We start from the raw sequence: 25,079 nt of genomic DNA on the forward strand, positions 1-25,079 counted from the left end.
GCTTTTAGGCTTACTATTAATTCGCAGTCGCTTGTTGTGTAAACATTGCACGAACCACTCCGGAAAGCGACCAAGAGGCAAAAAAAGACTGGCTTGCTCGTTTGGTAAGTTGTCTCCACTCTGGCAAAAACCCAGAAACGCCGTTTGGTTATTAACCTTACTTAAACCGTTTTCGCAATTTCAGCGTCTTGGCTTGTTAGCTGATGCTCGCTAGCCAGCAAGCTTGTCGATGTACCCCGTTTTTTCTTTTCGAGGTAGCCGGGTTAAATTAAAATTAACCCAAACGTCCTGTGTACATCGCAGTCGTGGGTTTTAACGCTTGGACGTGCTTATTGTACATTACGTGCCCGGGCAGGCTGAGTTATTCTGCTTTATTTGCATCGGGTACCATTCCTCGTAGTAAGAGTAATGGGAGACGAGCAGGTCAGGAGAGGGAGAGAGAGATAGTAAACACTTGTTGCTAAACACGTTGACATCTGTGTAGCCAGCAAGTCATTTGTTTATAAACACTGACACTTATTACGCTTTAACAAATGAAAGTAGTTAAAATATTAACCCCGTATTGTAGAAACGATCCAATCCACTTTTCGAAGTCAGTGACTAGTAAGCCCCTTTTTACGACCCCCTCAATGTTGAAGTACCTTTCAGGTCGAGACGTTATCTAGATTAATTTATCCTGTTATTGCCAGAACTGTCTCGCCATATGGTCCGCGTGAGTTCTGATATTCTCAGCTATAATGAAGGGTTGAAGTTGAAGCGTCAGACTTTGCGATTCTTTTGCAAGTTTTTGATTACTTGGTCGTATTGCATTCAAGCTTGGCAAGTATTTCATAATTCAGCGAATTACGTTTTTTTCCATTAAACGAGTTCATACCAATTGTTGCAGTGCTTGCCCTTTGTTCTGGTTTTAAGAAGTCGCCTCCGCAAAACTGGCTCAACAAGGTCATTGACTTGACATCCTTTGATACTAAACACAGGAACTCTCTTTACTCATTTTTCTTTGCATAATTTGTTTTCAGCTATGTTGGGTGAATGGATCTTGTTAGCTATCTTAAGAAAATTGGTCTTACTCACTGTCATAAAGCCATGTATTGCTTGTGTCAATGACTTGCTCCATACACCAACGTTAGCAATGTTTGTCATTACCTTTGAGTGACCTACACATCTTACCTTGTATAATAATGCTGTCATACTGTTGGACCTTTGATGTGTATGGATTTAAGACAGGCCTGGTTCTTAATGTAAAAGGGGTCCATACTTTGTCAGGCCGCACGGTTTGATTTTGAAGAAAAAAAATCACACTAATTTAATACTATTCTAAATTAGCATACTTCATTTTTTCCAAAACTGTTTACACGGTTTTCCTGAAATTATACTCCATGTCCCCAAAACTGTAATCAAAAACACAAAAACAAATGCTGCTGACAAAATGAAATGCTATACTCAAACCATGTTATTGTCCACGTAAATTAAACTTTACCTTCATGTGGTACATAGAAGCCGTCAAATTCATACAGATGAATGCATACAACATGGACTATTCAATATCCATTAGCTGACATACTAGTGAAATATATTGAGAATCACTACTATGAAAGTTATAAACAGATTTTTTTTCTCAGAACTGCTATATATTTGCACTTCGCAACAACATGCTATTGTAATCTGTATAGATTAAATGTTAAATAAAACAATACACAATATCAAATTTTAAAAATGTATGCCCTGTAATTATTTATACTGAATTTACCATTGAGCGCAAGTTTGGGGAGCAAGTACAAGTAAAAATCAAAAAATCTAAATGGAAATAATTCCAAGTAGTCAAAAAAAATAATAGCCTGTTCATTGTTGGTGAAAGAGAAAGGGTCATATTTATTCTGCCACAGCTTCCTCCTTCTGAGCTGGGTCAGGCCAAAGGTTTTTGTCTCAGGCAGTGTTTGCCCTGACCGGGCAACAGGGCAAGTACCTTCTGGTATGCCTAATCCACTGCTGCTAGATCTCTAAAGCTATATCCCTGCAAGCCTCTTCCATAGCCTGCCAGAGGTTTTCTTGCTCATAGGAATTTCGGTTGTTCACCACCATGCCAAGAAACTCCTCTTAGGGGTTAAGGAATGAGAAGTAGGGTGGAAGAAGCGGATTGGAGAATCTTGGGGTGTCTATGAATCAGTTGCAGGCCAGGGCAGCGTGACGGACGCTGACATTGTCTGAAAATAATGACATAGGAAGGCTGCTCTGGCCCTCCAACACTGCTATATGATGCCTTACTCGCAGGTCTTATAAACGCAGATAATTTACCCTGTCAAGAGTTTCTGTGATTATATATACATCACAAAGTTCTGTTGTTTCAACAATTACACTTGTTATTGTTTGCACCTTGAGGACTGTGTTAATGGAGTTGTAATGACTTGAATGGTTATCTGTGCTTTATGAAGTAGCGTTTAGTATTTGCAAAAAAATCTGAATCTATTTGAGTGAAAACCGGTTAATGGTGGTCACAAGTTTGTTAAAGAGTATTTCTTTTGTTAGCTATTGGAAAGGTTTAGGAAGTTGTGTTGGTTGGAGCAGTTTGTGTGTGTAAGTGATTGCAGAAAATATCTCAAAGAGGTAGAAATCTGTTTATGTGCCTAGTATGGTTGAACTGATTATGATAAATTCAACAACATTGATAAATTCAACAACAGACAAGAGGATCACACAGCTGCTTTTTGGGAGAAATCTATACATTTTAGGATCAATGGCTACATTATACGGGGGACATCAAAGACATCTAGACCCATGTGATGTAGGTGACACACGTGGGTTCCACTGTGTTAGCTCAATAAAACATGAGGCGACACACTGACATTAGCCAACTAAACTCTCTGGGTAGACCTCTGAGAAGCTGGGTGTGGCGTTCTTCTACAGCCCTGCCAACTTCAGCCCCCCACCCAAAACACACACATACACACCACCAACATTACTGTCCTCTTCATCTACACCCCGTTTTTAAAATGTGAGTAGGCAGAGGTAGACTAAAAAGGATTATTTATAATATATGCATATCAACACGGATACAGGAACAAATAATTTAATGCATAGCAGTACAGGCCTGTTTCATGTGTGTGTGTGTGTGTGTGTGTGTGTGTATATATTTTATAAGTATCATACCATAATCCCTGAATATGTACTTTATTAGTATCATACCATAATCTCTGATGTACAAGACAGCCTGAGAAAACACTCAGTCCCCTCTATGTAGCTGGATGTACCATCACAGTGAATGTTTAGCATTCCATCTTGGCTGAGGCGTTTCCTGTCAACATCTACAGCCAAAAGTTTTTTAAATTCAGCCAAACATTGCATTCCCCTTTTCTCTATCACTGTGTTCCCCTTTTTTAGTTTTACATGCTTGATCCAACAGCTCAGCATCGGCAGGTATAGATAATTTGCCTTTGCATATGTGTACATGACATGAAGTATACTACAGTTTAAGAGGACATCAAGGCATAATGCGGATAGAGGTGAGACATATTAGACAGTGTCTTTATGCATGCTCAATAATCCAGGTAAGAACATCACAGCAAGTTGAATCAGTTCTCGTCGGTTCTAGATGAGCTAATTCAACTTTCTGTATTAGACAGTGTGTTATCTACTATATTTATGCTTCAGTATTTAAAGATTGAATTTACATTTTATTAGATAAGCCTGAGTGAGTTTATAGATGGCCAGGTGCAGAGTGCAAATGCGAGAATGAAAAAAGACAAAGTAAATGACAAGTGTATAGTTGCTGTACACATTTTCCATTTCTTTCTTTTTTTTTATGTCTGCACATACATCAACGTGGACAAGCGTGACTGTTGGTACAAGTCTTTGTCAATATAAACAATAAGCTCAATTTGCTTCCGTGTAGAGGCCCGAGAACATGGTGCTGAAGAATAGTCGGGATAGGCCCATGCTGCTGTGATTTGTCTACCACAACGTCAGTGGTTGCAGTCTTGACAAGTGGAAAGCTGTGTGTATTGTTGACACAATGTTTCTGCCATTTTCTCAGGCTCTTCCAAGTCCCTCCTCCAATGTGATATGACATCACTGTCCTGTTCCCAAAGAAACCAGGGGTGCACTGTAGACGGTTGACATCTAGTCAGGTAAGTTATTCAGAAAATCTCCTAAGCAATTTTTATCAACCAAAGTTCTTCTCAAGCAAATTGATAACAGCAGGAAGCAGTTCTGCACACATTTCTCCTGGCATTCCAAGGGAATACAGGCCATTATAGATCCCAAGATGGGAACATGTGGAAAACTCCGATTTTGGAGGGGGAGGCTCGTAAAGTACTGACAGAGATGTTCTCAATATTGTTGATCGTTTTCCTCAGAAAGTGATAGAGCACAGTCAAGTGAACACATTTATCTTATGCTAGCTAATGTTTATAACTACAGCTTAGGTTATGTGATCAGTATTTTGTTGCCGTTTTATTTTTAAGATTGATTTACAATAGCCCGTTACGGAAAGAACTGAATATAATGGTAGTCTGGTATGAGGTTTCAGGGGAAACCCTCCCCGACCTGCTTGCATTATAGCATGAGGAAAAAGAAAACAAAGTTTTTTCACAGATCTTTGGCTCCTCCTCTGTATGAGCATGTCTGCCATTGCATCATAATTTTGATCACTCCCTTGATTGCAACCACACTGTTAGTTCTGCTGTCAGCATTTTTTCCTTATCTACTAGAGTCATCTATAACCTTGTTTAAATAACTCATTCATTCAGCTGCAGAGTTGTCATAGTGCATGGCACTCCCAAGACAAAGTCCACACTAATGGTTATATATAGGAGTACTATAAAGCTGGTCTTTAGTCTTCCTTAATTTGTATAATGCAATGCAGTAGTTGAATACATTAATATTGCTGATGATACCTGCTACTATTAATTTGTTTGTTTTTTTGTGATAAATGTCTGTTGTTGCAGAGATTTCCTTGTTTTTATTTTCCTGTCTATAGGGTCAGCATGGCTGCTCAGGTGGAGGTTCAGACTGGGGAGGTTGGCAGGGCAGGTGTTGGAGGATTAATACACCTCAGTCCCCTCACTGACTCCAGCAATAAAAGTCTCATTGACAGTCCTTCCAGTACCCAGGGTTCCCTGATCATCACTTCAGATCCCAGTAAACCTATCCCAGGTCCAAAACCAAGGCTGACCCCAAAGCCATTTGCCGTGGAGAAAAACCCCACCATTAGACCCATACTTGCCCCAAAGCCCCAAACCAAGCCCCGGCCAGAGCCTACTCACCCTGCTGTCTACAAACCTGACCTTCCTAGCACTCCAAAACCACAGCAACCAAATGTCGCGGGCAAACCCAGGCCAGTGTCAACCAACCCCAGCCGTCCTGCCCCTACCTCTTTTAAACCTTCCCCTAAGCTGAATACTGGTCAAACAAGCAAGCCTGTAGTCCAGCCATTTAAACCAGTCCCTCCTATTTGCATTGGAGACCCCAGCAAACCCACTCCCCCTCAGCCAGCAGACAGAGGGAAGCCTGGTGCTGCAGGGTTGTCTTATTTAAGGAGCAGTAACAAGGCCCCTGCGGCAGAGTGGTCTGGAACCACTAAAAAGGAGCAAGAGAAAAGCAAGACAGCAGCAAGTCATCATCCAGGTGGGGCTTCTATGACCAGAGCCAAGTCAATGGGCTTTCTCAGTGAGATAAGGCAAGAGGAAGAAAAGGAGCAAAAACCTGAAGCTCCTGTGGTGCTCCGACACCAACCGAGAGGCTCAAGGTCCAGACCTGTATCAGCTATTTTTCTTCCTTCTCCCACAAAGACAGAGTCGCCAACTCCTGCCCCCCGTTGGGCAGCAAGACGGCCCCTCTCAGCTGATCTCACATCCAAGTTTGAATCTATTGGCCTTTCGTTACACCGGAGGCCCCCTAAAATGAGCGTCAAGGAAAACACTCCAGGGGAGAAGACCCCACAACTCATGAGAGAGACAGAGAAAAGCCTAGGAGGAAACACAGTTACCCTACAGGGTGTAGAGGGTATAACCAGCCCTGCTGTCTCACACCAAGGCAAGGATGAGAAAAGAAAGGAGAGCGAGAAAGACAAGGATGAGGAGAACAGTGGGGGCAGCATCAAAAGGCGCATTAGTCTCCTTCTGGATTCCTCTGCCTCCTCTCCTGGGTCAGGTGCTACAGTCCAAACATCAGAACCTCACTCCTCAGTCCAGCAAGTCCCTGAGACTGAAGTACTGCTGGGCGTTAAACAACGAATCAAACAGCTGACCGAGGACACACCACCATCTACGAATCCCAGTGAGAAAGCAACATTAAAGCCCCGCCCTTTGCCCCTTGACCTGACCAAAAGGTAAGAACTAGTCTCCCTTTACCTTTTTGATCTGCTTTTGTCTCTTGTCTTCATCCCTGGCTTTACATTGTCATGCATGGTCTTGTCTTGTGTTATGCATGTTTCTTTTCATCAGGTTTACCTCTGAGAGGTCCACAGACTTTGGCAGTCCCTCCCTCAGTGAGGCGACAGACTCCTATGAAAGTGACAAAGTTCCTCAGAGGAGGGTAAGAGAGGACTCGTAGCTGTTTTAGATTCAGGAGATTTGCTTGCTAGTCAAGATAGACTGTTTACAGCAGGCAAATACGGTAAACATTAGGGCTGTACTGTAAATCAGTGCTGTGAAATGTTTTTGCATTCTATCCTTTTGGGTGATTGCCTCTTAGTGAGTTTCTTGTCCTTTTTTTAACCTAAATTAAAGAAAAAAGAGAAGGTTTTAGAATATCGAAAATGCATCTTGAGTACAAGCAGATGGTCATAGTTGGATTAGTGGTAAAGTAAGAATTTGTATATTGATGACTGGACAGGGTTATTATCCAGTTATTTTTTTGTCTTGTCTTGTCTTTCGTACACTGCTCACATTTCTTGTTTCACAAACAGCAAATGTTTGAATGTTTACGAGCTTATGTTGTCACTTTTCTTCATGACTTTTCTGGAAAACATGCATGGTAAAATGCACCTCTTTTAAGAAAAGTGAGGTCTCACAACATTGGTTCTCGGCCCATGTCTGTTTTCACTTTGGGAAAAATTTCCCCAAAGGCAATGGGGCATTGCAGTGAAAAGGACATAAGCTAGATGTACAAAGCTCTGAAACTTAAGAAGACAGGCACATTAGTTTTGTGTGGTAGCTGTGATGGTTATGAAACATACTGAGAGGATATCACTGAGAAAAGGTCAACACAGAGGCTTTGATTACCACCTCTACACCACACCCACTCTTATTAGGCCAGGGATATCATTTTTCCACCAACAGTTTTTCACTCAATCACTTTTTCTTTTTTCTCTCCTGCTCTATTGTCAGACCTGATTTGTTTAACCATATGTTCTCCACTCTGAATTTTTGGTTTAGGGAGAAAGTATTGCGTTTCATAGACATTCAGTTTAATTAGGTTTATTTAAGAATCTGACATGTAATTTCTTATGTCAGACAAGTAATACACAACATAATTATAATTTTAAAAGGTACCTTACAACCTCTATTAAATTTGCAAATTTTTTAAATTTCCTTAGGCCAAGGAGTTGGCAAATGACCTCTCTGACCAAAGAAAGATGGAGAATGGCAAGGAGTCTCAAGAGCAACTGACACACACCTCCCCTGATTGGACGGTTGGAGGATCTGTGGAGGGACAGACAGTGGATAGCACATCCAAGGACAGTGGAGCCAGCAGGGAGGTACAAACAGTGCGGGCATCTCTGTTCGAGAACGTTGTGGAGAGGCACAGTGTGCTAGTGTTGGAAGAGGATCAGCCTAAAGACAATGGCAAAGGTGTACATCGGAGCCTTTCTCTCAAACAAGAGGATGCGGAGGATGAGGGAACCCTGGTCACTGCCACCTACAGAGTACCTGTGTCTCCTTCAAGCCCAATGAAGGTTATGCACTCCTTTGACACAGTGCAGGCAGTGGAGGAAAACAGGGCTGTGAGCGAGAGTGTCTTCCCAGCTCAGTTGGAGGAAAAGGCCATGACTTTACGCTCCAGACGCTCAGAAGGGAGCAGGACAGCCAGGGCTGAACTGCCGGTGGAGGGCTCCACTCCAGTTCAAGGAGAACCTGTTGTAACCCTGATGCCAGAGCAGCAGCCCCGATATCTAAGAGTTGGAGCTCTGCAGAAGTGGAATACTGCAGACCTAGAGCAAGAAAGGAGCATAGAGAGCAATAGACCAAGTGGATCAGAAAAGGAAAGAGAGATGACTTTTGAGAAAGAGAGGACAGAACAGAGGTGGGTAGAGAGCGAGGAAGCAGCAGCTCCTAAACGTTTGAAAATGTTAGAGGCAGGTGAACAGCCCCGACCCAAAGCCACCTACTTTGCTCTGACTGGACAAATCCAGGAGCCGGTCTCTAGTAGAGATTCAGCAGCTGATGGGGGGGACAAACCAGTGCCCTTTGATGATTTTTCAGTGAGCACTGGACTGTGGGACACTGAAGGGAAGATTGGTTCATTTAGGAGGAAGCCGTCACTAGATGAGGCTTTTGGAAAATGTGCCCAAAGTCTAAATCAAGATGAGGAGCTGATGGAGAGGGTACTGACTTGGGACAGACAAGTGACAGAAGAAAAGATGGAAATTGAGAAACAAAGAGAATTTCCGAGCGAAAATGAGAGGCAAAAGGGAAAAAGCAAAGAGCTTGAAAAACAAAGACAACTGGAACTTGAGAGGCAGAACTTAGAATTTGCACGGATGAAGGAGAGGGAGAGGCAGAGGGAGTTTGAAAGACTGAGACAGAAAGAGTTTGAGAGGGAGAAATGGGCAGTTGAGGTGAGGCAGCGTGAGTTGGAAAGGATCAAGCGGCTCGAGCTGGAAAAAGAAAAGCTAGAGTTAGAGAGAGTGAGACAGCGACAACTTGAGGAAGATAGACAGCGCGAATTGGAAAGACAGCGGGAGCTTGAAAGGGAGAAACAGCGAGAGCTGGAGAGACAGCGACAACAAGAGTTGGACAAGGAGCGAAAACTGTTAGAAATCCAAAAAGAGAGAAAGATATTGGAAGATTTGGAGAAAGTGAAAGAGATGGAAAGAAGACAGCTCTTAGAATTTGAACGACAGAAGCAGTCAGAGAGGGAGAGACAACAGATCATGGAGCTGGAGAAACAGAGGCTGAGGGAGAGGTTAGAGAGAGAAGAGACAGAGAAGATGAGACAGATGGCCATACAACAAGAAGTGGATCGACATAAAGAACTGGAACGAGAGCGACAGAGAGAGCTAGAAAAGGAACGACTGAAACAGCTTGAGAGGCAGAGAGAGCTGGAGAGGCAGCGGCAAAGAGATTTGGATAGAGAGAGACAGAAACAGCTAGACTTTGAAAGGAAGGAGTTGGAAAACCAGCGCTTACAACGGGAGCTGGAGAAAGAAAAGCGGATGAAAGAGGAGTTAGAAAGAATTAGAGAAATGGAGAGAAGACAGCTGCTGGAGTTTGAAAATCAGAGGCAGATGGAGAGGGACAGACAACAGATTGTGGAGGTGGAGAAACAGAGACTGAGAGAGAAGATGGACAAGGAAGAGGCAGAGAAAATTAGACAGATAGCCAGACAGCAGGAGGCAGAGAGGCAAAGACTCAAAGAGAAGCAGAAGAGAGATGAGAAACAGAAGGTGGCACTGGCTTCATCACCTCTTAGGCCTCAGGTGCTTGATCTGGACTCTGTGCTCAGAGATGACCAGTTTTCCAAAGCCTCATCTCACCACAGTGATCCTGCAATGCGATGGAAGCAGCCCTCCTCTAAAGCAGATGAGCCTTACAAACCTGCCATTCTTGACATAGACTCTTTCATATCTCAGACTCAGCCTTCCCCAAGTAAAGAAGTGTTTCCTGTTGCCAGTATTCAGGGCACAGGAAATGGAGCAAGATCCCAAGTGGCATCAGAGGCTATAATGCGGCACCCAAGCACAGCCTGGGCAGCTTCACCCCAAGACCCTTGGGAGCTGAGACACCCTGAAATGTCAGTGGACGGACCCATGGCTGGTCAAGAGCCACCCAGGAAGCCTGCCAGCAAACCTAACCGAGAGCAGCTCCTCCTCAGGCAGGAAGAGCGGCTCTTGTACCCAGAAAGGCGCTGGTCTGGCGTGCCAAATGAACCACTGCAGTCTACCCCTGCCCTTAGGAAAGATGCCATCATGGCAGGCTCTCCTGGCAGAATCTCCAGCAGCACACCCATGGAGCAAATGCAGTTCCCCAGGGAGCCAGAGCCTCAAGGCCACAGGACAGATGTACGGGGCCATAGGAGATCCCAGGGATCCCAGGTGAGGTTGTGAGAGACCCATGATTGGATCTGAATGACTGACAAACAAGTCCTTCCTGGTTATTTAAAAAAAAAAAATCTAAAACACGAACATTTCTAACTTTTGATCAGTAGACAGTTTCTGTGTCCTGTATAAATATTTTAATGGCTTAGCCGACCCATTTTTCTCCAACACCATTTTGATGAAGATGCAAGGATGTGGTACCGTTTCCAGCATTGACAGTGAAATTCTAGCTGGAATATTGTAGAGTAAATAATGCCCACAATTTTGTACAGTAAGTGATTGAGGATTGTTAATTGGTCTAGGAAAACAAAATGGCAGTCTTGACTCAACCTTACTTACAGACATATGATTAGAGTTTTATCTTGACCATACAAATAATTGTCTGATAGCATATAAATGTTTTCCACAGACAGACATGCTTACAGCATACATAGCTCCAGTAGGAAAGCTCCTTTCTGTCTAGGGTTTTGAATATACACATTTTGTGTTGTGTTGTGAGTATAAAAACTGAATGTCGTCCATCTGTGTTAGGAGCTGAACAGGATGCGGTCCCGTAGTGTGTCTCGGCGGTCCGCCCCATCAGAGTGTACTGTGGAGGGCAGCCTCTCCAGGATGAGGAGTCGCAGTGCCCACAGAGAGAGGGACCATCACAGCTGGGTGAGTCAACCTGCTCCTGTTTTTTTCTCAGCAGAAACAATATTCAATCCCCACGAAGTCCAAACCTAGGTCCCTGCCTGAGTCTTTGCCTCTGTGTAATTGCTGGCAGTGAGCCCAAGTATTTTTGTTGCTGTTTACGTTTGGAACTGTACACACACACACACACTCGCACACATCGTTGTTGTGATAGGATGGGAAGTGTGAGTGTGTGTCTGTGGAGTTTGTCTGTCTATGCCCATTTGTGGTGATGGGGTGTGTGTGTGTGATAAGTGAGATATTAGGTGCAGCAAGAATGCAGTTTGTTCTCTACAGGATGAGTGCTGAAGGAAGAGCAGGGCTCTGGGAGTAATGACTTGGTGACTAATGTTCAAGGCATGATTTCACCGTCACCTCCACCCCCTCCCATTTCACAAAGCAAGGAAGTGGAGGCCAAACATCTTCTCAAGCCTGTAATTCAGGATTAGATCAGTCAAATGGTTAATAAGTACATTGTATGTACTGCTCACTTGACAGCACACCGTTGACGTGGTTCAGAGAAAGCTGTGAAGTGAAACATCCTTAATGGTTTATTTTATACAATCTGCAGAAAAGCAGAAATTCAGTATTGGTGTGATAATGCACTTCTTTTAATGCTTACACACTTCAGGCATTGTTGTCCTACTCACAGTATTCATGCCTTTTGATACTACAGTATAGATAATGATACCACATCCATAATCCGTGGACTTAATTTTTCATTTGATCTGCCGAGGTTTGTCCATATCTTGTCCGGTGCGCTCGATATGCAACGCACATTCTTGCTATTCAAGAAAATGTACAGTGTTTATTTATTACACTCTCTGATAAATGGGCAAATTTACCTTCAAAGTATACTGTAAGTGTAGGCCTTGGTAAGAGGCTTGGACTAAGAGCCTAAATGTGTGATGTTGGTAATGACCGCTCTGAAGTGATTTCTCAGTGTCATGATACAGAAATGGGAGTGCCACCAGAGATTAAGTCACAATAATAACAGTTTTATCACTACCGCCATCTACTGGTCATTTATGAGTTCGAGTTTTGGCCTTCTCTGTGCACTCAGCATAATCCAACAATTCTTTTTTTTTTGGAGGTTTTTGGGGATTGAGATGGTTGCTGTAGCCCAAATGGTTGCTTATGAAAATTTTTTGTTATGGTCAGGATTCAACTGGTTTAGAAACCATTTTGTCACAGAACAGTATCGGTATTTGTCATTTAAAAACAAGTTAGACTCAGTGTTTCATGAGGAGTTTCATAATATTTAGAAATTTTTTTTTTACCGTTTTATAAATGGTGGCTGCCAGACAGCGCACCTTAATTTCACATATACCATGGCCTATTTGTTGGATATTACTTAAATATAAGACAGAATAGTCCACTGGGTTCTGAGCATTCTGAACAATGCTGGGGTGAAAAAAGTTATGTACGATTTGGAACGATCTACATATCATGTACAGTACATTAGATATGAATACTAATCACAGCTGGTGGCAAGATGAGTATATAAGAATTAACAAACACGACTTAAAATCATGATTTAGTCAGAGCCGAGTTTGTATTTACCAAGAAATGTGTTCATTCACACGCCTCAGCCTTAGGTCATACTTGTATGATCACATTGGGAGAAGGCAGAGGGGCTGTGGCCGGTGGGATGGGCAGAACAGAGATGGGTAGCAGACTAAGCGCTGCATTGTACTTATGGTCATGCTGTTTGACTCCACACTGTCTATGGGTAAGTAACAGGAAGACTCATGATCTTTCGACATTTGTATTTTGTACGCGGTATGTGTGTCTTTATCTTAATACTAAATCTAGCAGGTAATGCCACTAGTGTTCATTAGTTATGGGCTCTATTATTTGCTTTCTCCAAGTGTGTGGTGACTTCACTGCACCTCTGGCTATGGCTGCTAGCTGCTTGTCTGACATCATCAGAAGTGTGGAAATGATGAGTCATTTCCCAGTGGATGCTGATGTTACATCCTTTTCTAATGCTGTTTTTCTTGTAGTAATTTATTTCTAGCTCGAAATTATAGAGAATGCAAAACATTTAGTTACACTACAGGCAAACAAAAGCAGCATAAATGCAAACAAGTAATGTTGCCTTTTGTCAGCATACATGCAAGACTGTTTGAAAACGGTTACCCTGTTCTTCAAAGTTCATGTTCCCATGTGGATGAGGTAGCCATTTTGGTGTCGAGTATGTGAGAGGCGCGTTTGATGGCTCTGTTTGAAAACCTTACAAGGCACTTGTCAACTGGCATTAAACACCTCAAAGAAATGTTAACCAATTTACCACCAGGGGGCATATCTGGACAGCACTGTTGGATGGGTGTCCCCGTTTTTCTCTCGAGTTTTATTCTTTGGAGTAAATCTGGGGTTTTTACTGTTTTCTTCAAGTGTACAAGTTCAGAGGCTATACTCAGAGAGCTGGTTTGTATGTGATGGTAAGTTTGAGCATTGGTTTTGGATTCTCTGGTCTGTCTGTGCTGCTGTTTGCATTAGTCTGAGAAAGATTTGTTTAAGCAAGCACTCTTTGAGTGTTGTGATTCCTTGTTTTAGCCAAGAGCTCATTTTGCTGACAGACCCGTTGACAAGCACACAAACCTGCTTCAGTTTCAGAGCCACACCTGTCTTTTCCATCTCTCTCTCTCTCTCTCTCTCTCTCTCTCTCTCTCTCTCTCTCTCTCTCTCTCTCTCTCTCTCTCTCTCTCTCTCTCATATTATCAGTCAAGTTTTTCCTTGATATTCAAACATGAACTTGTGCCCTTCTTTTTATCCATATTACTTTCTATTCCTCTTTTTGCAGTGTTAATCTATTTTGAAGGAGGAAACTTCATATCATCATGTAAAAATAATCTTTAATTTGATCATATATATTTCTGCGTCATACTGATCTCTAGTTCCTTCTGCCCCCCCCCCCCACAATATGGTTGCTTCTACCCCCTGCCTCCCTGTGCTGCTGAGAATTCACCCCATTGCACTGCAACAGAAATGGGCAGGAGCGCCAAAGCGCCGCAGAACATATATCACCCTCCCCACTCCCTCCTGCGCTGACTCAGGGACCTCCCATTCGCTTACTCCCTCTCTCTGACTCCACTCTCCCCTCCCTCTCTCCACTCCTTTCTTGCTCTCCTATTCTCTCTCTCCCCCGCTTGCTCTCCCATTCTCTCTCTCTGACTTCATTCTCCCCTCCCTCTCCTCTCTCTCTCTCTCTCTCTCTCTCTCTCTCTCTCTCTCTCTCTCTCTCTCTCTCTCTCTCTCTCTCTCTCTCTCGCTGACTCCAACTCTACCCTCCCTCTCTTCATTCAGTTCTCCTTGAAAGTGAGTTCTGTAGCATGGGGCAAAGGCGAGCAGGAGGCTGACGCATTTTCTTTTACCTACCTGTACCTGCTGGGGAAAGCAAAGAGGGAACATGTTGTCTTCCTGTCCCGTCTCCTCTGTATTTGACCTTCCCACCACACTCTTCTTCCTGCAATAGCTGCTCTCCGGTTCTCCTCAGAGGATAGGAATGACTACAGCAGTTTTGCCTCCACCAGCAGCTGTCACAGATTGTCCATTCAACGCAGCTTTTTTGGCCAGAAGAACAACACAGCACCAGGCACCGTGGAAGCGGATAGCCTCACTGGATGTCATCTTTCAGTTACACCTCAGGTTTAGTGTTAAAGGAACTGCGGCGGTGGCGGCATCTCTAGGAGAGCTTTGAGGCTGGGGTGTTTTGGAGGGATCAGCACAGACAAGCTCACACCTGACAAACTGGCAAAGGCATCACTGAACACTCGTAAACCCCATTTCTCCTGCTGTCATTTTGTTAGCTCAGTCAGCCTGTATAATGGCAGCAGACGCCTGAACATTACACGTTAACGCAGTTGTCCAGGATGTGATGTTATTGCATGGCATTTTTGTAGCTGATTTGCTGATGCTTCTTTTTGATTTAGAATCACTGGAGAAAGAATGGTTGGGAAAGGTGTTTGTTGGCAGTGCTTTAGTTTTCATGCAGTCTGAATATTAAAGTTTTGGTATAAACCAACTTGACCTTTTTACATGCAGAGCTGGTTAGTTTGAAAACAATATCATACCAAGCATATCTTTCAGTGCTGCGGTAGGTGGAAACGTTTACAGTTTAAATCAAGCCCAAGCCTGGAGCTGTGACGGAGCTTGCCCTCTCACCAGCGAGAGTACTGCAGTATTTACCTCACGACATACAGTACATCAGAAATAGCCAGAATATGGTCTCTGGATTGCTACCCCTCCAGCAAGCTTCCAACGACCTGAATGAGTCTCAACTGCTGTGAGACAGTCTCACAGTTTGGCTGAAAGACTTTTTTTGTTTCATTTTCTTCCCTGATACAACGGGCCTCCCAAATATTTGATGGAGTACCTGGGTGACAAGCTTTCAGTGGCACATTCACAGGTGACAGGATGGGTGGGAAATGTCCGCCGCTCTCTGCAGGGGGCGCTCAGCTTGGTATCCAGTGCAGCTGAAAGGGGAGGCAGGGGAGAGGATGGGACGGGGGGCTTCAAGAGAACAAACTCTCTACGCTCCCTGGCCTCACGCGGCAGGGAGTCTTTCCGCAGGTTCTCACTGCGCAGTCAGCAGCGCCTGTCACTCCGTAGGCGCACCACGGCACCCAACACCCCAACTGCTGTAAGATATATCCCAACACACACCACAGCCACACCAGCACCTAGCATTAACAGCTAATATTCATTGTGAAAGCTAATGTGTAATCATTGATTTCATAGCAATCTGTTTGGTTTTTGTGGCCTTCCAGTTTTTTTTGTGATGATGAATGAACGTAACTGTTTTGTTTTGTTTTCCTATGAGAGGAATGTCACATCCTTTTTTAAAGTTTAAAAATGCTGCAATTGCATTTGCTTCAATATCCATCCATGCAGCTCCATTCTGAAACATGCTGTCAAGATCTTTTCCCCCTGCTGATTGTTTTCTTTGCAGCACACCCGCTGCTGTGTCTCATCCATCTCTCCTTTCATCACCCATCCCTCTCATACTAACCTTAAGAACTTTTCTTGTCTTTCTGTCTTTGAGACAGCCTACTACAATACTGGTTCCTCGGGACACTCTGTGACCTGGTTTGGGAGTTACTAGGGATGTAATCAGAAACAAGAGGGCTGGAATAAAGGACCACACTAGTGTCTCCCCAGAGATGAATGAGTGCACTGGTGTCTCCCAAACTCCTCACGGTGGGAGGGGCACCTGGCAAATCCTATCACTGACTCTTGACTTTATTCTGGCATTTAAACTATAGCCCAGTATTTGATGTGGTCAAGGCACTATGGAAAATGACGGCTAGAGTTGGACATCTCTGCATAAGTTGCAGTAGAGTTAGTCAGTACCTGTGATGTTAAGTTTTCACTTACTATTTGCTGAGCCTCCTCAGACCTCATGAGTCATGACTCCAGCAGATTAGGGCTGTTTAGATGTTGTCAGTGTGGTTGTCTGGGATACAACTTGCAGAAGATGATTTTTTTTGAGAAAGAGAGAGAGAAGATTTTCTTTGTATCTGCTCACTGGTTTTTGATGTCTGGTTGATGGATATTGACTGAATGAGTTTGTAAATTGCCTGTTATAGGGTGCACCCATGCACCCCTTTTTATCGGCTCTAGTATCAGAGCTGATAAAAGGTTCGACTATAAGTTTGGTCAGGCGATCCAATAACAAGATCTTCTGCCTGTATGTTTTTGAACCTTTGTGAAAAAGAAGTTCCTTTTGTTAAAAAGATAGGTAAATGTGTTATGTCCTGTGAAAGAAGAGTTGCTCATACTTGTGCTGGTATTTGTACTTGTCTGAAGAAATTGGAAATTTGTGCACTCTTAGTCAGTCTCATAGGGATAAATCTGATGGATATGACCAGTCAACCCTTAAATGGAGTGACAGGGAGAGTGGTGTGGAAAACTGGAACTTCACTCTGCATCTAAAAAAATGGCTTTCAGTTGTGGTCCCTTTTTTTTTTTTTTTAGATCTACACAATCCTGTCCTCTCAAGACCTTAGGATCAATTACCACGTTAAGACTTGGTCAACTGACGCCTGGGCATTTGTTCAGACGTGCACCATGATTTTGGTTATCCTGCCTATACAATTTTCTGTGCATCTTGAAACATCCCCTGGGCTTTTTGCCTGGTCCATAACTAAACAGCCCTGTTTTTCTCCAGTTTTCATCCCTTTTCTGTCCTGTGCCACATCACAGCAGTTGGCTGGTGTCAGGCCCAGCAGTCTCAGCTAAGTTCTTAAGCCAAGTCATGTTTTTACATTCTGACGTTATGTTCTGCTCTGGGCTTAGTACCATGTGTTTTGTACATTGCTGAGGTCTTGTCTGTATGTTTAAGTTATGTAACAAAAGAATAACAGGGTGCTGCTCAGCTCTCCAAGCAGGGGTTGTCTTGTTGTAAGCTCCCTTAACATGCAGTTAGAATGCCAGGTGGTTGACATGAGATTAGGGCTCGTGGGAGCAGTTGTATTGAATTTCCCTGGGTTATTGTTATTGATTAGTCCACGTTCATCTGTGTCATTTCTCAATCTTGAAATCGCCACCTTATTCAGTGATTACTTACTGTTTTACGGTTGAAATTGGGGGAGGGACTCATAGACTTCTGGGTCATGTATGAGCGTGTCATTTGCAGGTCGTATTCAGAGATTTGTATGTTATCTAGTAGGACTTTCCAAGGCCCTGGTCCTGGTCAGTCAATTCTTTCTCGACTTCATCTTTCCATTCATCCGCTCATTGTTCTGTCCCCTGACGCACCCTTCCTGCCGTTTTGAAACCGGCTGTTGCTAATGTTATTAAGGAAAAGCCTGCCTCACAACAGCTTTGAATAATTATTGGTAGACCTTGTTGGGCAAATAGGAGTCTTTCATCGTCCATATTATCAATGTGCAATGTCGAAAGCAGGGCCTACACCCAGCCAGGGTCAATAAAGGCTTCTCAGCATGGCAAACCCGCCCATCATGATAGTCCAACTTTTCTTTTTTTCTGGTGTTGTCTAGCTGATAGGAGGTTAAACTGGTAGCTTCTGGAGATTAGTGGTAGACTGCGGAAGAACAAGAAATAACAACCAAGGTACTCTTGCATAGACATATTATCACCACCTATACAATGTCAATATGGCAAGAGGCAGTGAGTAAGCCCACATAATAAAGGCTTTTCAGCTTTCACCATGAGAAGATTGCCTCGAGTCTTTGGTGTTTCTGCTATGTCAGGGCTCCTCTCAACATGTTCCAGCCAAGGCGGTGTTGTCCCTGTCTGCTGATCAATTGAGGGTGTGTTCTGGGTTTGTTGAAGTTGAATAAGAAACACGCACACACATAGGGTAGGAATTCAGATCAGCAGAGATTTACTAGTCCTGTTTACTTAATCCTTACACACCTAGTCCTGTAAATTAGCCATTTCAGCAAAGTTTATTTACCATTTTACCATTTTTTGAGGCAAAATTCATTATTCAATAATGATATAATAATAATAATAATAATAATAATAATAATAATAATAATAAAAATCTTTGAAAAAAGTTTGTGGTTTTTTTCCACCCCATAAGACTGTAGTCGAAATGCAGTAGTCAACTGTGATGGAGCCATTTTGTTTGGAAGACTTGAACACGTAGCTGGATTAACTCGGCTGTTTAATCCCTCCTGTATCAACCAGTTAGCCTGAGGACTGGATTACAACTTCAGCATGGTGAAATTTGTGGACCTGAAACAGAAGCAAATAATATGAATACAGATATTTGACCTCGTTTATATTTAACTTAAGATGACACCTAACTTTTCTTAAATTTCAAATCTGAAGAAGAGTCATTTGGACCGGCTCTCATTGGCATGACTCTGTGAAAAAGTGTGCAACCCTGTGACATGATCTAAAAAAGAAAGGAGCATATGAGAGACATAGAGCCTTGAGAAGAGGATGCACTTGAAAAACGAGTGCTTTCTCAGTTGTGGGGAGCAGGACTGAGTCCCGTTCCTACCGTGCTTTGTGGCTTTCTTTTTTCCTGTTAGGAAAGGCAGAGCTGATGAATGACATCCTGCACTGTTCTTTCTCTCTCCCTCTTTATCATGCCTCGCTCTCACGCTGTCTTGTTGCTGATGTTGTCCGTCTCCTCCATTTTACATTTCATTTTCTATAGCTATGTCTGTTACGTTCTCTTGTGTCCTCTGTCTCTGATCTCTCTCTCTCTCTCTCTCTCTCCCTCATAGTTCCTTAGTTATACCCCGTATTTTTAGTAGTTAGACTTTTGTCTCTCCTCTCACCTATTTGTATCACATTTATGTGGCAGATCAGCTGGGGTATGTAAACAAAGTGGAGATCACATTTACCGCTTCTAAGAAAGCGAGAACTGCTCTACAGCCACTGGCCACATAAACAGAGCTAGCGAACTGGTCTTGCATAAGCTCCCTTTTTTAAGCAAATTTTTAACAGTACACGCCCAGGTATATCACATTGCTCTTCCAAGCCCTTGAGCAACATTGGAGGATTTTCTTTTGTGTTAAATCTCTCCCCTCTCTCTCTCGCTCTCTCTCTCTCTCTCTCTCTCTCTCTCTTACTCTTCTCTCTCACTCTCGTCTATATGGGCCAGGTTTATTGGTTGTTGCCGCTAGACCAGTGTGCGTTTCAGTACAGCGTTCCCTCTGTAGCGGCCTCATTAAAAGACACATGGTTCGGTAGACAGGAAACACTCTCACCCACTTACCCAACTGTCTCCATCCTGCTGCTGTCTCTGTGAACTCATCCCATTACCTTTCATTATCCACCTCACCCACCTGTGGCTACTCAGCTCCACACAAAGCAGCACTATCAGCAGCCCTGTTAGCTGCTGAGTGCTATATGGGCATGATTTGAAAGGCTAGATTAATCACTGGGTGATACCGAACTAGTCAACTAGTCTTCGGTGAAAACCATAGTAGATTCAACTGAATTTCTCCCATGAAGTGCCGGAACTAGGCGCATTTCCATGACTGTTCGTTATAAATACAAATGGGTGATTCACATGTTTTTGGTTTTTTTGCCGCACTTCTCTGAGTAAAAAAATTTTGGTGATCACCTAGGCGGTACAGGTTCAACAACCTTTTTTCATATGCACAATACAAGAGGTGTCAATCAAATCTTTTTGGTGACGTGTTTGAAGCTTTTTGGTTACATGATATTAAATATTTTTGGTCTCTCCCCTTTCCCTTACCATTCCTCTCATGCCTGCATTCCTCTTTGTCTCTCTGCCTCTCCTTCAGGTGCAGCAGAAGCAGAACATTGGCAGTGAGGAAGAGTTGAAGGACACAGACACGCTGGTCCAAGAGACAGACAGTCAGTACGGCACCTGGGAGACAGGACTACGCACTGAGGACAGGTAAACACGCACACACACTCCTATGTTTTCCCTGTTGTCTTTCTCATAGTTCTGAGCGCATCCCTGACTTCCTACGTGAGTGTCTTCATGGAGAACTACTGTTGAAGCTGTATCAGAGGGATGGCTGTCCTTAATGTGTGACAACAACCTTCAAAATCTTGCCATTTCATCCCTCCTGCCATTGCAGGTCAACCCTAACAGGTTGACCTGCAATCTAACACCACTCTGATCGATAAACGGCCTTGCATGCAGCAACAATAAGAGATCTGCTCAACCATATCTTTTCCTGAAGCACCTCTGACCTCTGGACAAGGACTCAGAAAAGCATCAGATATAGCTTCTTCTTTTTTTCTTTTTGAGCGGTTGGAGCAAAGTGCTGGCTTCAGACTCTGACTGGTAGTTTGCTCACTTGATAGAGTTTTTTCATGACTTTTTTACATACGTGTTGGTGAAAATCAGTAGTAAAATTCAATCACATACTAGGAAACCATGGTAGGTAAGCAATGGATGAAAGGATTTTATTACAAGGACCTGAAACCTGTGGCCCTCCTGTTGGCATGCCAGGCTACTGGCCCATGTCCACTGCAAGCATTTTTGACCTGTTGCATGTATTGACACTGTTGTGTTATTTTAACTATTGCATCCAGTGTTGCTCTATTTCTGGTCTGAGTCTGTTTATCTGGATGTGTGTGCATCAGTAAAACCTGGAAATGCACTTGTGAGTGTTATCTACCATATTATTTGATATAAAAAATGTACATAAAGAAAAATATCTGTTCTGAGTCAAAATTTGTGTGTCCTTGAACAAACGAATGCTACATATTAACCTTTTTTCCTCTCTGGATAGATTTATCTTTTAGGGTTATTTGTTTTTGGTTTTAAGGCACATACAATGTTCTTGTGACATGGTGAATTCTCAGTCCATTACCGGTGCTGCATGTCAATCCTCTCCATCTCCCTCCTTACTGTCCAGTAGGCCAGAAAGCTCCACACCAACAATTGCCTTATTCTCTGCCTCTCATTGTACCAACACTGTCTGCCACTGACCTCCTGTGGTCACAATACATTATGACAAGATGTACCACAGTTGACAAAAATGGATATTTGCATTTTAAAATTTACAGTTTAGAGTTGTCAAATCCTGTTGCTTTAATACTACATGTAGCCTTATCCTTTTTTTTTTTGACAAGATGACACCATTACCTTGCAATAAACATCCTATCCCGGTTTGTAAATGACTTCTGTTGAACCCTGGCATGTTGAAACGATGGAGTTGTATTTAATCTGGTTTTAGGACATCCAGCATAGCCTGTCTAAAATTAATGTTCCATAAAGTCTGGCAGGAATGGAAAGTAGAATATGACTCAGACTCTGTTTTTCACTGAAGCTGTGCTTCTAACAAGTACTTACTCAGTTATAATGCTGCAGTTTCCAAAAGGTATTGCCTAATTTTTTTTCAACCCATAGCCTGACTCCTGCCACACCTACCTCAGACAGCAACTTCAGCCCATCACCAAGGAAGTCAACCCCACCCCACACACCGGGTGAACATGTCCCATCTTTCGAACTCAACATCTCAGACGATCTCTCTCCTTTATCTCCATTTGACAGCCAGCCGCTCCCTTTCCCTGAGGTAACTACTGTTCCCTGCTAGGTCGTGTTCAAGATCAAACAGCTGTTAATGGCTGTACTTCACCGTTGTGTTTCTCCTCTCTATGCTTCAGGCCCCGACCACTCTGTTGGACACCAGCGCTCTGAGATTGCGAGTGCAACTGGCAAAGAAAAGGGGTCCCCGGTCACGTCCCTCCAGAGCTGCCCTTCAGAGTAGTGCCCTGGCCATGCATCCAGAGGGAGAGCACGGTGCCAGTGAGGACTGGCGCTACAGAGACTCCACAGGTCAGTGCCTCTCCACACGGTGCCCACAAGTTCCACCACTTCCTGAGCACTGCACTGATAAGCAAACATGTCTCAGCCAGTACACAGCAAGCACATTTTGGAGACACCCATCATCACTGCTGTGCGTGCCTTTCACTTATGCTAACAGTAAACATCAATTGTGTTGTGCCAGTTGCACTGAAAGACGCATCAAGCACACTATCTTTTTGCCAGTGACAGTTCAGAAGTTGTTTTATGGGCAATGAGGAAATCTTATTCACATATTCTTAATTACTTTTTCTTCTTTAGCATTTTTAAAGTGACTTACACTTCCTGATTGTTTTCTACCTTCTGACAGAGGAGAAGATTGAGAGTAAGCAGGAGGACTCTGACTCTGAGGAACAGGCCAGAGGCACGGACCCTCGTTCTGCTGCTGCATCTCAGTCACAGAGGATCCCTCTGTTTCCTGGGATGGACCCCACGGCTTTAAAGGTGAGCACCCTACTGACCCACAGGGGTTGCCAGCACTGAAGATGGACACGCTAATTGTATTCTGCCCAGCTATCAACATCCAGTTTTGTTTATCATAGAGCAATATAGACAATTCCTAACATCTATTATTTAATCATGATGTACCATTATGGTACCCAGGCACAACTTAAGAAGAGGGGTGACTCTGACAATCAGCTTGATGGACCTGCGCCCTCCACCTCCCAGCTGTCTCACTCTCCAAAATCCCCGTTCCTTCCCCGAGCAGCCCGTGTACTTCCCCCTTCTGGTGGGAAAGAAAATGGGTAAGAGATACATTGGGCAAAGTTTGTTTTTTAACTTAAGCATCATTTAGCCTGTGTTCGGCTGTTAAGCACAACAAGTGATTCTTACATTGAACTTTCTCTTCATAATGCTGACTATGTTTTGTATTCTCAGTGAGGAGGAGTCACCCCAGTGGCTAAGAGAGCTGAAGTCTAAGAAGCGCTTGAGTCAATATGAAAATGTAATCTAAGTGACGAAGAAGGTGAGTGGGTTTATGAACATTCCCTTCCTCTGCCAATATGTTTATGTAAAATCAACAATATGTAGGCTCATGCTTGTTAGGATGCATCTTTGACTCCTGTGTTGACATTTTCTTTTTCTTTTCCATCCTCAAGATTGCCTTAAAACAGAAGAATCTGTATGAAATGGAAGCCTTAACCTTTGACCTGGAGAAGAACTCTACTGCTGCTGATGGTTTTCTATTTGTTTTTCTATGTTCTTCGCCGGGTTGGCGTACATGTGCATGGTGCCTTTTTCTCCTGAGATGCTCATGCATATCAAAGAAACAAGCAAGGAGAAGAGCATTAGTCTTGCTTGTCCATTTCACCGCTTGCTCCTCTGTGTCAAGAGGTCTAAAGACACTTTACCCTGATAAACATTGAGGGGGAGGGGAGGGGAGGGAGACCAACAATTTCCTGTCAGTATGCATTTCAGGAAATGATTAACTTGTGGACTGGACCACAAAACCTCTCAACTTTGTAAGTTTTAGCATAATGTAGAGGGCAACTTATGTCCTCCATGAGATGTTTGTATTTAGTTTTCACATTTTATTCATATGAACAAGTTTGTGTCTATGTGTTGGGTGTGTTTTTGTGTTAGTCAGTGGAGGTTGTTGGCGTTAGTAGCACAAGCGTTGCCATAAGATGACATTTCAGATATGATCATTTTCCTGTTTAAATATAGAGAACAAAACAGCACTGACTTGATTGTCTGCTGGGCTGTACATATGCTTGTATCCTCAATCAGTAAATGTTTCACTTTGATTGTCAGTGATTTTGAAAACAGTGCAAGTTTTGAGGAAAAAAAAGAAAAAGAAAAGCATCACTATAATTGTCCAGTACGCTTCACTACAGCATCATCCAGCTACTGTGCAGATACATCTAAATGTCTATTTCTCTGTGAAAAATGAGATGGACGAGGTTTGGCAAAGCGACTATGAATCTCTCAATCATGTGTACTCTGTATCTGCTCAGAAATGTACTCCTCAGTATGAAAACACTAATCAGCTAGTCTTCTCTCCCTATTTACCTTACCTCCTCGTTTTCAGTGATCTGGTGACAGGAATGAGTGGATGACAACTGCAAAGGCAATGTTCTAGCACTCAGTGTCACTAATGAGCCATACATTCAACCTTCCCCCTTTGAATTGCTTGGATTATGTATTGACAGAAAGATTGTTTTTTGAAATTTCCAACAAACGTTCAATTTTTCTCCAATTTATGTGCACACACAATCTCTGCTTCCATACAAGGCTCTGGCCATGCTTTGATAGGCTGAGGGACAGCGGTTCAGAAAATGGTCTCCTGAGGGATGAAGAAGGGAGAGTTGTTTGTTTTTTGCCCCACTCTGCTGTTGGTCATTACAGCACATGTATGTATAACCAAGTTTTGGCATTGTGGCCCACACTACTCCAGTGAGGGGAGGGTGAGTTTCATGTCATTCAAATGAAGATGGATCCTCTTTCGCCCTCCATTTTGTTCCAATCCAAATTTGTCTTATTTGCACCTGTTTTAGAGCTCCAACTTGACTACACTCCCCCTCCTTACATTTGCCATGCCCCCATTGGCATCCATAAAGCACTTTGTCACTTGATGCACTACAGCACTGACGTCTGCTTCCCGTTTGCTGGTTTATATCCTGTCTCCTGTATTGGACAGACTCATGTTGCAATGCTAATGCGATGCAAGTGAATGTGTTGAATGAATCGGTGAGTCATTGTCACTGATTCGACTGTACAAGCTGTTTTACTTTGTCTGAAATTTTGTCAATTTAAGGGTTTGTTTTTTATGTCTTTCTTTCTTTTTTTTTATTTGAAAGTAAGATATGTTTATTGCACTGTGTTGTATTGACCAGTGTCCTAAAGTGTAAATTCTTAATAAAACTCAGTTGAGAT

General features: G+C 43.1%; 1 protein-coding gene across 1 annotated transcript; it reads left to right on the forward strand.

The window, feature by feature from the left end:
- Positions 1 to 5: 5 nt before the first annotated feature.
- Positions 6 to 25,079, forward strand: si:ch73-138n13.1 (trichohyalin). The gene is made up of 13 exons (XM_056279676.1): positions 6 to 104; positions 4,031 to 4,124; positions 4,976 to 6,325; positions 6,441 to 6,531; positions 7,535 to 10,252; positions 10,787 to 10,912; positions 20,164 to 20,279; positions 21,747 to 21,912; positions 22,004 to 22,175; positions 22,513 to 22,646; positions 22,806 to 22,948; positions 23,082 to 23,169; positions 23,303 to 25,079. The coding sequence occupies exons 3-12, from the start codon at positions 4,983 to 4,985 to the stop codon at positions 23,155 to 23,157; spliced, it is 5,085 nt and encodes a 1,694-aa protein (XP_056135651.1). The 5' UTR covers positions 6 to 104; positions 4,031 to 4,124; positions 4,976 to 4,982; the 3' UTR covers positions 23,158 to 23,169; positions 23,303 to 25,079.

Source organism: Lampris incognitus, chromosome 1 (genome assembly GCF_029633865.1).
Source record: "Lampris incognitus isolate fLamInc1 chromosome 1, fLamInc1.hap2, whole genome shotgun sequence".
In the NCBI taxonomy this organism is placed as follows: Eukaryota; Metazoa; Chordata; class Actinopteri; order Lampriformes; family Lampridae; genus Lampris; species Lampris incognitus.

What these genes read in the sequence shown, in the direction of transcription:
- si:ch73-138n13.1 (XM_056279676.1), top strand. Translation starts at nt 4,983, where the DNA reads ATGGCTGCTCAGGTGGAGGTTCAGACTGGGGAGGTTGGCAGGGCAGGT. An exon ending in CCCCTTGACCTGACCAAAAG is followed by an intron (nt 6,326 to 6,440) that starts GTAAGAACTAGT and finishes TCTTTTCATCAG; the next exon opens with GTTTACCTCTGAGAGGTCCA. An exon ending in TGGACCCCACGGCTTTAAAG is followed by an intron (nt 22,647 to 22,805) that starts GTGAGCACCCTA and finishes TATGGTACCCAG; the next exon opens with GCACAACTTAAGAAGAGGGG.